Source organism: Rhinoderma darwinii, chromosome 1 (assembly GCF_050947455.1).
Source record: "Rhinoderma darwinii isolate aRhiDar2 chromosome 1, aRhiDar2.hap1, whole genome shotgun sequence".
In the NCBI taxonomy this organism is placed as follows: domain Eukaryota; kingdom Metazoa; phylum Chordata; class Amphibia; order Anura; family Rhinodermatidae; genus Rhinoderma; species Rhinoderma darwinii.
The window spans coordinates 440,708,737-440,722,037 of record NC_134687.1 but is presented as its reverse complement, the minus strand read 5'-3'; the positions used below and the strand labels follow the sequence as shown (position 1 = coordinate 440,722,037).

The 13,301-nt window shown below is 36.9% G+C and overlaps 1 protein-coding gene across 2 annotated transcripts in view; it reads left to right on the top strand.

Moving 5' to 3' along the window:
- MN1 (MN1 proto-oncogene, transcriptional regulator) overlaps positions 1-13,037 on the top strand; it is a 56,862-nt gene extending 43,825 nt beyond the window's left edge. The window contains exon 3 of one of the 2 annotated variants that reach the window (XR_012849585.1): positions 7,184-7,270. Coding sequence is in view for 1 of the 2 variants with exons in the window: in XM_075830917.1 (XP_075687032.1) it covers positions 7,184-7,368 (185 nt within the window). In the remaining variant the exon portion in view is untranslated. Of the gene's footprint in view, positions 1-7,183 lie in introns of both variants that reach the window. The other variant, XM_075830917.1, reaches the window with a different exon arrangement.
- Positions 13,038-13,301: the final 264 nt, after the last annotated feature.

The window sequence follows — 13,301 nt, the reverse complement described above, 5'->3', positions numbered from 1 at the left end:
AGGCCGTCCACATGATATAAAAGTAAACATGACTTATCAGTCCAGGCAACCTTCTTCCATTGCTCCATGGTCCAGTTCCGATGCTCACGTGCCCATTGTAGGCGCTTTCAATGGAGGACAGGGACCAGCATGGGCACTGAACGGTCTTCGGCTGTGCAGCAAGCTGCAATTCACTGTGTGCTCTGATACCTTTCAGTAGCTCTTCTGGACCAGACGGGTTAGCCTTCACCTCCCATGGGCATCAATAAATCCTGGGTGCCCCTGACCCTCTCGCTGATTCACCAGTTGTCCTTCCTTGGACATTTTTTGGAAGGTACAAGCACTTCATACATGGAACATCCCACAAGGCCTGCAGTTTTGTAGATGCTCTGATCCAGTTGTCTAGCTACAACAGTTTAGCCCTTATCAAAGTCATGCAGATCCTTACGCTTGCCCTTTTTTCTTGCTTCCAACACATCAACTTCAAGAACTGACTATTCATTTGTTGCCTTGTATATCCCACCCCTTGACGAGTGATGAGTAACGAGATCATTATTATTCACTTCACCTGTCAGTGGTTTTAATGATATGGCTTAATGGTGCATATTATAGCTAATAAAACGTTTTCTCTTTCACTATGCTTTCCTATGAGACTCCCATTGAGCGTCTCATAGGAATTCATAGTGAAAGTGACTTCCGGTCTACACGGCAGACGCTGTAGGAATTGGCCGGTCACAGTGCGGTCACGTGACATAATTGCGGCAACAAAGTGCACGGTAAGACGATGACCTGCCCTACCTTTTATCGGGTATACTTTACAAATGGTGACCAGAATAAAAAGATTCCCTGCCGTGCCTCTTTAACTAGTTGCTTTAGTAGTTAAGGGGCAATTACTTTTTCACATGGGCCAGGAACAGCATTTTTCCTTCAATATATAAAATCATCATTTAAAAACAGCATTTTGTGTGTAGTTGGGTTATCTTTGCCTAATATTGAAAGTAGTTTGATGATCCAAAACATTCAAGTGTGACAAATATGCAAAAATAGAGGAAATTGTAAATCTTTTTTTACAGCACTATATAGTGTCAGGGCCTGTTTGATAACCATTTCTGCTGGACTATGTTCTATGTTCTAAATAAATCATATCTGCAATGATTTTCTGTCATGCTATGGAAAGAGGAAAACACTTATATTATATTTGAGAAATACATCAGACTTCTAGAAATGTAAACATACGTTGAAGAACTGAATACATTTGCTCGGCTTTGTTTCAATTTATCTATTAGTCAATGAATTTATTGTAACAAAGATATAAAGAGTAACAAACCCAACGCATTTTGGATTTTCTCTTGACTTGTTCTTAAGAGCAAATCCCTTGAAACGGACGATTTTTCAATATTAGAACCTTATCTGCCAAAACCAATATGTCAGAATGCCATTTTAAAGATTTGTCGAAAATAAACACACACACATGCAGACATATTGCTACGTCCTGTCCTAAGGCAGTGAGAAGACATAAACCACACTCTCTTTATTCTTGGTGCAATTTGTAATTTTCAGCAAATGCCGTAAACTGAGATGAGAGAGTAACTGTCTTAATGGCAATCTGAGATCAGGCTGGTTCCTGATCAACCATTCCAGATATATGATCCAAATGAACCGATGTTGCCTTAACAAGATCTCTAGCAGTGGGATTCACGGTTGGCTGCCCCTTGGGGATGGCTGTTGCATACTGGTCTCATGCTGTGTTAGGGTATGGGCAGCCATGGAGCAGTAGCTGATGGTTTGTCAGAGCCTTTGAATAAGTGTAAGGGACAAGCCCCGAGGCGAGTAGCCTTTCTAGGGATCCTCACCTCCTGTTTGTCACTTTAATCTAGTGAGCAGGCTGAAAGAAGGGAGCTGATTCTTCACCAGACCTTTACATGGCTACACTCTTTCCAAAGTCCTCTTCTTTGATTCAGATTTCTTGTGACAAAAACAGTACACAAAGACTGACAAAATTCTCAGTGTTAATCTTCGCATTCAGGGTATCATACAGAATCTGCGCAGTTTGCATGATGCACAAGATATGTATATATATATATATATATATATATATATATATATATATATTATTGATTTTACCATCTTTTATTTTACTTTTGAAATTCAGATATATTCCGTATTTAGTTATTATTCTTTGTCTGAACTTTTCTGTTCCCTATGTAAAATCTCTTATGTTATGTCTTTATATGGTCACTCTAGTTTCACACGGAGCTGGATTGTGAAGCCATTTCAAACACCCCCCCCCCCCCCTCCGGTTCTCTTTAGAATGTTATCATGTATGGAAGGGTCGCAAGGAGCCCAGATTATTTTAGTAGTATCCACACCACTGTTCAACCTAGATCCATCCATTTTATTATTTGTGTGGTTGGTCCAATTCATGATGTGGTTTTTGTTGTGCAATAGTCCTCCTATATATTCAATATGTTGTGTTGTCTATGGATACCATATAGCTTTTTCATCTGTTATTTTACAAGTGAAGATTAGAAAATGATTAGTTGCCGTAGGGGATATTGTGTAAGCCACAGTTACGGAGCAATATAATGCAATGTTTATAAGACACTACAATACTTGCACACTTCTGGCTTCTAAACATTATCCCTCATACTGTACAGCTGCTTATGCACTAATGCTGACCCTACGTATGTGGCCTGATTCTAAGGCCCAATCTTATAGCTGAGGAAAAGAATCAGGTCATGAAGGGGAGAGATAGAGAATGCTTCAGGCAGTGCTTATTATCATACACAGACTTTGGAAAATATGTTGGAAAGTCTCTGCCAGTCAACACAAAAGCACGTACTGATCATGCTTTGCCACCGAGATGAATAAGATCTTTCCAGAGGAGATCTGTGGATGGCTGTTATCTGCTCATCTATGGCCGACCTTCCTCCAGACAGATCAAATAACTAAATGTCTATTGGGATTACTGAACCAGAGTGACTCTACTTACCTGCTGTTCAAACCAATAGCTTTCTTAGGGTGGTCTTACACAACCCGATGTGGGCTGTGTAAACGTGCGCCGTTCAAACCGACATCTCATTGATCGGCACTCATTTGCTCTTTTCACAAGGAGCTATGGATGGGGACGAGCGCTCATTACTCTGATCGCTCATCCCCATAGATTTGTATCATGTCGGCAGCATGTCTCCCTGTTTACACCGGGAGATGTGCTACCGACAACGATAATATTTTCGGCATTTAAAACGATACAATAAGCCGATGAACGAGTGTTTGCTTGTTCATCGGCTGATCGGTGCCCTAATTACACAGGATAATGATCAGGAACGAGCGTTCTGTGAACGCTCATTTGCCCGATAGTTGGCCCGTGTAAAAGGGCCCTTACACTCTAGAAACACATAAAGGTAGATAACTACTGTGTCTTTATCTAGAAAGTGTCGAAAAATATGGCACATTTTTAAACAAATTGGCACAGTTTGAAGCAATTTTAATGTTTGTACGTTGAAGCATTTAGAAGAGGGTATGTGGCTTAGTACGAAAGGGGTATGGCTTACCCTAAAGGGGCATGACTCAAAATGTGAGGCTAAAAACTGGTACAAAACTCTGGCACAGAATAAGCGAAATCAATGTTGTATAAGGAAGAGAAAAGGGTCTGACAGGTCATGCAAGATGCCCCAAAATTATAATTTACCATGCACCACTGTGATAAATTTTGTGCCTGCCTGGTCTGTTTGCGCTTTCTATTAGACAGCATTGGTAAATATTGGCCATAATGTTAAGCATTTTGTGTTATCTACTGTCCTCGTATTTTACATTGACTTTCTTGCTTTACTGTATATAAGCTGGGTGATCCCAGAGACCTACATGTATCTGGATTGGTGAGCCCAATGTCAATATCATGGTCCGCCAGGAAACGGACGTATGTAGGTTGTGAGAAATCTCCCATTTGACTTCCTCATACCATTACTTTTGGGTAAACTATTCCTACTCTGGTCTTTTGGTCAGCGTAGCAACATCTAGGTATTTTAATCTTATTTTTAAACCCTGTCTTAAGTGTTAAGATCTACAAACTATGTGACAAAACTTTTATACAAATAAGCAGCTCTCTTTTTTGTCTTGATGTAAGAAGAAGTGAGGTGGTTTCCGCTTGTTATGATGAATACTTATTTTGGCGAAGGTTCTCTGTGCATATACACCCATACCCTTATGTTGGATTAGTGCAGGGTAGATGTGTAGTTCTGTCCACACAACCTATTCTGAATGATAATAAAGGTTCTGGTTTAAAATAGTATTATGTCATAATTCTTGTGTTGCTCGGAGCCCTCATTCTTGAGGAGACCAGCAGGGGTTAACTGTGTGATTGATGCACCTCACTAGGGTGACACCTTGATTATCCATGCTCTGATTCACAATGCACACTTGCGGCAAATTTACCCTTCTCCCGAACTGCAGAAATTACAACTTTGTTTATTTGTATTTCCTGAATTCAGTTATAAAGTATTTGGAATAATTCCTTTTTTATTCTACAGACATACATTTTATATAGTTGCATTTCTTAACTCTATATTGTATAACATTTTGCTTATGTACGTGCTCTTTGAATAATTTAATAGTTGGCATTAAGCAAATACATACATTTATCTTTTGGTTTCCATTAATGTTATGGATGTTGTGCGGTACATAAAAAGCTGTAGTAAGAGACAATACTGATATTCTGTGAGATTATGATGCGACAATTAACCAATTAATTGATCTTTCTAATTATGTTCTAATCGGATTATTGTATTAGTATCTTTTCTCTATATCTATTTATCTATCATGTATCTATTTTGTTTTTCACATTAGACAGATTATTTTTTTTATTTTTTTATGTGACACCATAATCATATAAGTTCATCTTGTTAAACAAAATATGACTGAAGTACACATCCCAAGGTTTTTCTGGAATCCTCATTGCACGGAGTTCACTGGAGCAGAAAAGCAGAAGTACTTATGCTATCTCTCACTGTAAAGCTGTTATCTTCGGCTTCCCTTCCCCTTTGCAGTTCCATGCTACATTACATGCCATGCATATTTAAAAGATGCGGTAAAATGAATTTATCACTGCTGCCTCTGAGATAACAAATGTTTTAAATCCCCCATATATATTAACTGTTTAATAGCCCCAAGTGTTGCCGTAGTATTTCAGATTAGCAATTTTATTTGTAGAAACGGTCTCAGTTAACTCTCTAGATGGATAGAAGCAAAGCATATATTTCAGACTGTCAGTATTTTTTAGGTGTGTTAGCCAAGTATATTAAGTATACGTGATATAATGTAACAAATTGACACCATAATATTTTTATGTGTTCTTTAGACTTGTACAGGCTATACCTTTATATTCAGTATAGTCATAAAATGTCACCTTAATGTTCACGCCATTAAGAGAAGTCGCAGAAATATCTTACTTAATTTACTCTGGTGTCTGCTGCAAAGGCTGAGCAATATTAAAAGGCTAAATTGTAATTACGTAGCTTCCTTATATTTTACAAGTAGACAAGACATCAAAGATAACAATTAGAGTCCCATCATGGAAGGGCATTTATGGCAACCATAAACCTTACCAATGCTCCAGAATAGTTGCTGCACAGTTCCCTCTTGGTCTCTACCTTTTTTGACCTGTAGGAAACATCAACTCCCAACCTCCTCCACATCTTGTTACCTTGTTGCCATTACTAATAGATTTTGGATGAAAAATATAATGCCCCGTTTCTTTAGTCTTCGACAAGTCAACAGCTGGCACTGAAAACTGTGGATTATATTTTAGTACTCCTAACAATTAGAATTTATTTCAATGTGCAATAAAGTGGGATCAGGAAAACATACTGATAGGTTAATTGGCTTCCTGCGAAATTACCCCTACTTAATGTAAGAAAAAGGAATTTGATTATAAGCCCCACCGGGCACAGCGAAGGATGTAAGTGATACATTCCCTGAGCTGAGATTGCAGAGGCCATGGTTGTATGGACACCATGTAATTGTTTATGGATTATCTTAATATGGCACCCTCTATGGTTGCTTTGCATGTATAAAGTTCAATTTACCCAGCAGGTCTATATGCAGTGCTGCATATACATGTGTAGCCAAGCAAATAAGCACTTTTGGGAGATTTGAGCAGAAACTGGGAAACCCCTTTAACTACGTGGGGGCCAGGATGGGTATTTAATGGGATACTTGGCCTCATAGTACATTGCATCTACTTAAACTAAATTTAAGGGGTTGTCCAGTATTAGAAAAATATGGCTGCTTTCCTCCAAGAACAACATCGCACCTGTCCACAAGTTATGCGTGGTATTGCACTCTGTCCCATTCATTTTAATTGATCTGAGCTGCAATACCAGACACAACCCATGGACAGGTGTGGCACTGTTTAAAGAAGAAAGCAGCCATATTTTTCTAATCCTAGACAATCCCCCTTACCTATCTTGGAAAAGTGTGTGGGTCAGTTTTGGCTTTAGTTCCAGAGGAATTGTAATAATGTATAACTATATAAACTGCTTTAGGTTGTTATGAAGGGTCATAATACTAAGTAAATTTAGATTGGCATTTGGGACATCCATTTTCCCTTTGGTCATTTTCATAAAAAAACATAGGAAACATCAAAGCACAGGAGAGAAGACAAATAATCTCAAAAGAAAAATTAGAGGACTGGGCTTGGATTTGTTCCCAGTTTTGATGAATATTTACATACCAAGGAGATAATGTCCCCAACACCAGTGTAAATGCAACATAATTGTGTTTGAATAACACCTTAAAAGAACACTAAACCTAGAAATTTTGTCCTATTGCAGACAGGGTAGAGAGGGGAGGCTCTTACTCCAGCCAGTTGTCTTACAGCCAGACACAGGACAAAGAGGAGGTGGAAGAGGGACATGGCTGAGCTCCTGGGACACACACAGAAGATTTATTTATATATTTCTCTGTTGTACTTGTAAAATGAAACAAATGGGATCAAATGAAAGAAGGAGATGAAGGGAGGAAGTGCTGGGATATATTTTTATTTTTTTGTGCATTTTCTATGTTTAGTGTTCCTTTAAAAGCACTTAGAACCTTATTGTCTCATTTGTGACAAAAGCCAATATTGCACTTTATTTTGTAAATTTGTTTCAATGTCTATGACGTAATTCAACTATGTAATTAATACCTGTTCCTTGTTTCCTTGCAGCCCATGATCTTCCCCAGAACAAGACCTCAGCTGCGGCACAGAATGGAAGCCATTTGCAGTGCCTCTCAGTCCACTGCATAGATGATATTGGGGAGTCAAAGGGTAGGACTCCTGTTCCTACATGGAGATCCCTTCATTCTGATATCTCTAACAGATTTGGGACTTTTGTTGCTGCCCTAACTTGAAAAATGGAAAGAAAACCCCAATTTTTTTCACTTTCCTAAGAGGCCGCTAATGAAAGGTGGACTAATTTTTTAGATTGATACCTGCTTAGTGGCTTTTGGACTTGCAAGGGTTAGTTTGAAATAGACCTCATATTTTTGGATCTTTTTGCCACAGTATGATACCAGTGTTATTTCTTCTTCATTCAAAACACTTTACGCATTTTTTCTTATGTTCATTTATGTAATTTCCCTGTTTTTCTGTAATCCTGATGTATGGGTTATCTGGGCTAGAGAAGGGCTTTTGTATGTCACAATTATATATGTATTTACTTTTGTTTTCCTTTTTTAGTGCTACATAAAAAAAAATATTTCTTTTGTAAGAAAAAAAAGTTGACATTTTTAATTAATCTTTTGTATCATAATAGACCACAGCTGATCCATGGGAAAAGAAATAATATTGTTGGGACCTTCTTCACTATTTTCTCATTCTTATATTACCCGCAAAGAAAATTTTACGCAACCTTTTTTATTTATTTATTATTTTCCCCCTTGGACTCTAATTGAAGCTCTAAATGAATTTTCACAGCTATTTTGCACATGAGGTTATATGTCAGCTTATATTTTTGGGGGATTTGTTGCAAGATAAATGACATAGATGATATTTTAATGCTTACAGAGGTAAAATGCAAGAATTCCCGCGCCCCATGCTTAAATATCCAAGTTAACAAACGGACACATTTTATTTTTCATTTGTCCCCATTGACATGTTAGTGGGTTATCAGTCTCTGACTCCTGACTGGTCAGGTTGTCTTTAGTTGAAGGTACTTCTTAGGTGAGCTTGATGTGTAGGCCTGAATTTATTGAACCATGAAAAGTTTATTGTACAAAAACTACCTGGTGACTGCTCTAAATATTCACATTAATATCATTTACACGTTTGATATTATTGTGCAGAACTGTATAGTGTTTTACTTCTAGAAATGTCAGAGTACAGCAGGCTATACATCTCATGGTTACATGGTTTTGTGATATTCCCATGCTCAGCAAGGCTCATTCATTTCCATCAAACTTGTTATTTGCAGAATTTTAATTAATGCCAACAGATTAACTTTAATAAAAATGAACTGTGTAATCCTATTTCATCTGGTATTTCTATTGAGTTTTTCCACATATTGATTCATCTGCAATTTGTTTACCAAATGCAATGCTAGTTGCTGCACTAGAGGAATTGATGTGTTTTGGCAGAATATACGTTTTTTTCCCCTTGATCTTTGCTGGACTGTTGATAATGAAATCATACTGTAGAAAGTATATCCCAGGACTTCGGAGGATCCATTCCTTCACTTTGGTGGACATATGTCTTCTCAAAACAGACCCCCAAGTCTCTGAAGAAACATGTCCATATCTTCTAAGTATTTCTGAAACTAGAGGGTGTTGCATTGCATGACTAATGAAGTAATGAATTGCCTTAAAGGGGTTTTCCAAGTTCATAAAAATGTAGCCATGGTATGGGGGGTGTGCAATAAAATAAAAAATAGGGCTTACTCGCCTGACGATTCCCCGGCATAATAGCGCAGTCGCTTAGCTCCTCCATTCCGCTCTTTATTGACATGGCTGCAGCGATGACGTGCCCGTAAACCCACGTGATCGGTGCATTCAATCGCTGCCTTCAGCGAGGCCAGTGATTTGCTGAACAGGTCATGTGGGTATACGGGCATGTCATCACTGCTGCAGTGACATTCCCTCCTTCCCCTTGGCCACTTTTTTGATCAACTTGGAAAACACTTTTAAGTAAAAAATACGTCAGTCAAGTAGTCGGCCGCATCTCTGTTTAGAAGGGGCTGCATTTAGAATTTTAGAGTGTAAAAGAAAACCAGTATTTGAAGAGGAAATGGGACAGATCTGTATTTTAAGGGTATATTGCTGATTGGTAATGCCTCAACAGTTCAGAAAACTGGAACATAGCTTGGCGCATTTTTAGGCAATAAATAACAGCAAATAAACCAGATTCTTCTTAAAACAAGTGAAAAGTGTAATGGAATATTCATGTAAAACAACTCCTAATTACACGGCCATATTTCTCTATTAAGATCAAAGCAAACATAGAAAAACGTGTAGCATTCATATTTATTGGGGGCTTTTATGTGTATGTGAACCAGTACTATGTACTGTATATTCTCTGTGACATGTTATGACAAGTCTAAGGTTCCACAATGACTTTAGGGAGTTACCGCGACCATCACATCACCTCCATGTTTCTCTGCGGGGACGGATCACCGTGTCAGAATTCCTGCCTGTAGATAAGCATTGATTTTACCACTACCAAAAGTCACCGTGGAAGCCAAGCCTAGTAGAAAGTTCCCTTTGTTAAGTGGATTATCAATGTAAGTGGTGAACAGATGGGTGAATACAAATAAGCTCATAAGGTTGACAATCTTCCATTCCTTCTACGTGTTGCTCCATTGGTCTTTCAGATCAGTGTTTTATCCATGTATACAATAAAAAACTAGATCATGTTTAACACCATTCAATGTCAACAAGGAAAAAAATTAGTCTCTGCAGCTGAAGCCATCGAATCTAAACTGCAACATTTTTAAGTCCAAGTTTTTCCTTTTTCTATAAAGCCTACGTGTATTGCAAAATGGACATACATGCCTAGAAGTGTATTATACTTGCAAATTTTACTGTAGACATGCTAATAAAACCAAAAAACAAAGAAAAATAGCAAAGCTTAACATGTCATCATGTTCTATTTCTATATAAAGTGTATTTTTTTCTATAAACAACGATAGAAAAATGAATCATATTATCTCTGTGCTTTTGAAATTATAATATTTACTGCATTTGATCTCCTTAGATGTGTACAGAAATTATAATGTTTACGTTAAAGGTGTCATATTTTTTTTTCCTGGAGTTTCTATTGTCACTTAGCCATTACAATTATGATTTGCTAGTATTATTATAATAATAGAAACCTAATATTTACAGTGAGACCCCATATTAAATGGTGACAAGCACAAAACAGGATATATACCTGAAAACTTCTTGAATAAATGCTGGCCGAAAATTTAAACAATATCAGGACAATTTCCTGGACTCAAATATTGATGACCAAACCGAAAGATGAGCAGCTGATCAGTGGGAGTCCTTAGGATAGACCATCAATGTTAGGATCAGTGGGGGTTTGACCCCCTGGAACCCCGCCGATCAGAATGAACCGTCGCATTCCCTTTATTGTTTACATGGGCAATACGGCTTGTTTGTATAGGCGTCTGTACCTGGTACCGCAGCTCAGTCCCATTCACTGCTGATCTGCAAGCATTTAAGTCTCGGAAACCCCTTTAATACTGCAGTGTTTACCTGACATTCATCTAAATTCACCCTATGGCCCCTTAATATCAAATAGATGACTATGAAACATTTTCGTATATGTAGTTGCAGTAATCCATGGATTAAGTGGTATGTCCACTCTCAAGTCAATATCAGTTTTCTTGTTGTTTTTTTTTTGGGCACATTTGCATATTCAGGTTTATTTCTCAAAATGTCCAAATTAAATTTTAATGTCTTGAGATTGTGACGTGTGTAAGCAAAGCTCCACTTTTAAGATTAAAATATATTGCTATATAAGTCACACTAAAGTTCTTCTTGTATTTTGTGTTTTTCTGTGCTGGTTTTGCAAAGGGTTCTTCATCCTTATTATCAATTTTAGCTGCGATCACTTCCCCTAAAGTATCATGCTCACAGAAAATTTGTGTGCAAGGAGGCATTCGGCAATGCACGGAGTTCACCATGGGTCCCCAGCAAGGACTTATACTGCACTCTGTGTGGTGCTTCCATATGGCACACTATTCCCCACTACAAGCAATGCTACGTGCATGAGGCCTAACATAAGAATTTTTTAAAACTCTGAAAATCTTTAAACTATAGTTGTACTAGTATATATCTTCCCATTAATATATAAGCAGAATTATTTTTTTTGGAACCAGACCATAATTCTGTAAAAATACCTTCACTTTCTTAAGTGGCTGACTTGATTAAAAAAATAAAAAGAAACACTACAGCCCTATAGTGGGGGCAGCTATTATACAATGTAATATCATATTATGTACGATAACAGCTAATATTAGTATAACAGAGACAAGCCAATTGTAGCATTAGCACTGATTAACAATTATTTGGTTTCTGTATGTTATACATCCATTTATTCTACTTTTCTAATCTACTGAAAAGCAGTTCCCCAGTGATTAAACATATAAACATTTTCATTGGATTATCCCCAAAGACTTAACTGGAAGCTCTTGGACCCCAATGCGGAATCTATAACAGCCCCCCACCCACCTACCATGGGCCATTTATATCACTGGTGTCTTCTTATGTGGCATAGGGATCTTTGTGCTCCTTCAGGCACCAGGGTTCGAGCCTGACTACAAACTCTGCACCTGCCAAAATAAAAGTGGTTCTGCCCATAGAAACCAATCATACTTAAGATGTTAATTTTTTCAAACTACAATGGAAAAAATATATATATTTTTTTAGAAGAATGAGGCTCTTCTATCAGCGTATCACAGATATTTTTTAACAGCTAATCTCTCAGATCTTTAGATATGTCAAAGAAGCTGATTTAAAATGATGTATTAAATGTGCAGATAATGTTAGGTCATATGGGCAGGGTGGGATGGAGTACATATTGACACTTTTCTTAGGGGTACACTGTTATCCATTTTTTCCAGGACAAGCTAAAATGTATGTCTAAAATACACATTTCCTCATAATTCTTCTATTGGAATCTTTTTCGACTAAAGTGTCCGCCAGGGGTAAGCGGTAACTAATCTCAGAATCGCAACTTAGTATCCAATAAATTCAGTTTAAAGAAACTGCTAGGGCTCTTACATACTCCAGTGGCCTATTTGTGTAAGAACATTTATATTTTAGGTATAATGTTTATCAATGTCAACAATGGGTATTCTAAAAAAAACAAAACAAAAAAAAAACAGTTTTCAGGACGTACACTGTCATATAAATACATATTATTGAATGATGCATCTTTGGTCAATACTACCTTGCAACATTTATACCAGCCAATAAATGTCCCATTTATAATTATTACAAAATTATATTTAAAAAAATTCTACAAAAAGGTACATGTGGTATTACAGAAAATTCTGACGCGATTCACTGCATAGCTGACGTTTTTATTTGTATCCCATAAGTGAAAATGTAATGAACCAATTGAACTTTTGATTCAAATAATTGTCCAGATTGTAACATTTCTCCAAGAACGTTCTTTTTTTTTTCCTGTATTTTTTTAATTTTTTTTTAATTTAATGAATCCTTCATTTCACAAGACAGGAGAGGATGTGAATTAATCTTAATGTAAACAAGTATTACTCCTCATGAACAGTACAGCTTTAAAATATATGTGAGAGCAATTCATGTTTCATAACATTTGCTTCATGGAATTTGGGGAAAACACTGGTACAGTACTGCATAGCAAACTTCTTAAAATGTTATTGCACATGTAAAATATGGAAATGTTACTCTGCTGTGTGTTAAGCAATCTGTAATCTTTTATTGACTATTGTTAAATTCATTTTTAAATGCTTGTTTGGAAGACTTTGACACTAACTCATAAAACCGAGTGTTATTTTTCTTTCTTTTTTTTTTTATCTGTAAAGTGCAGTCTTCAGTATTCATGCATATTGTATATATCTGTATATGTTTTACCAACAAACTAAATAACAATAAATATGATGTTAATGGTGATATTTGTGTTTGCGTAGTATTCAAGAACATTTTCCATTTTTACAGGATCCATAACGAATATGATAGATCTATTATAATTCATCCTCAAACATTATAGTAGGAACCGTCCTTACCCTCTATACCCCAATGACTTATAATGGATTCATCAAATTTTTTATTTATTTTAATTTTTTCTGGCAATGATATTTTGT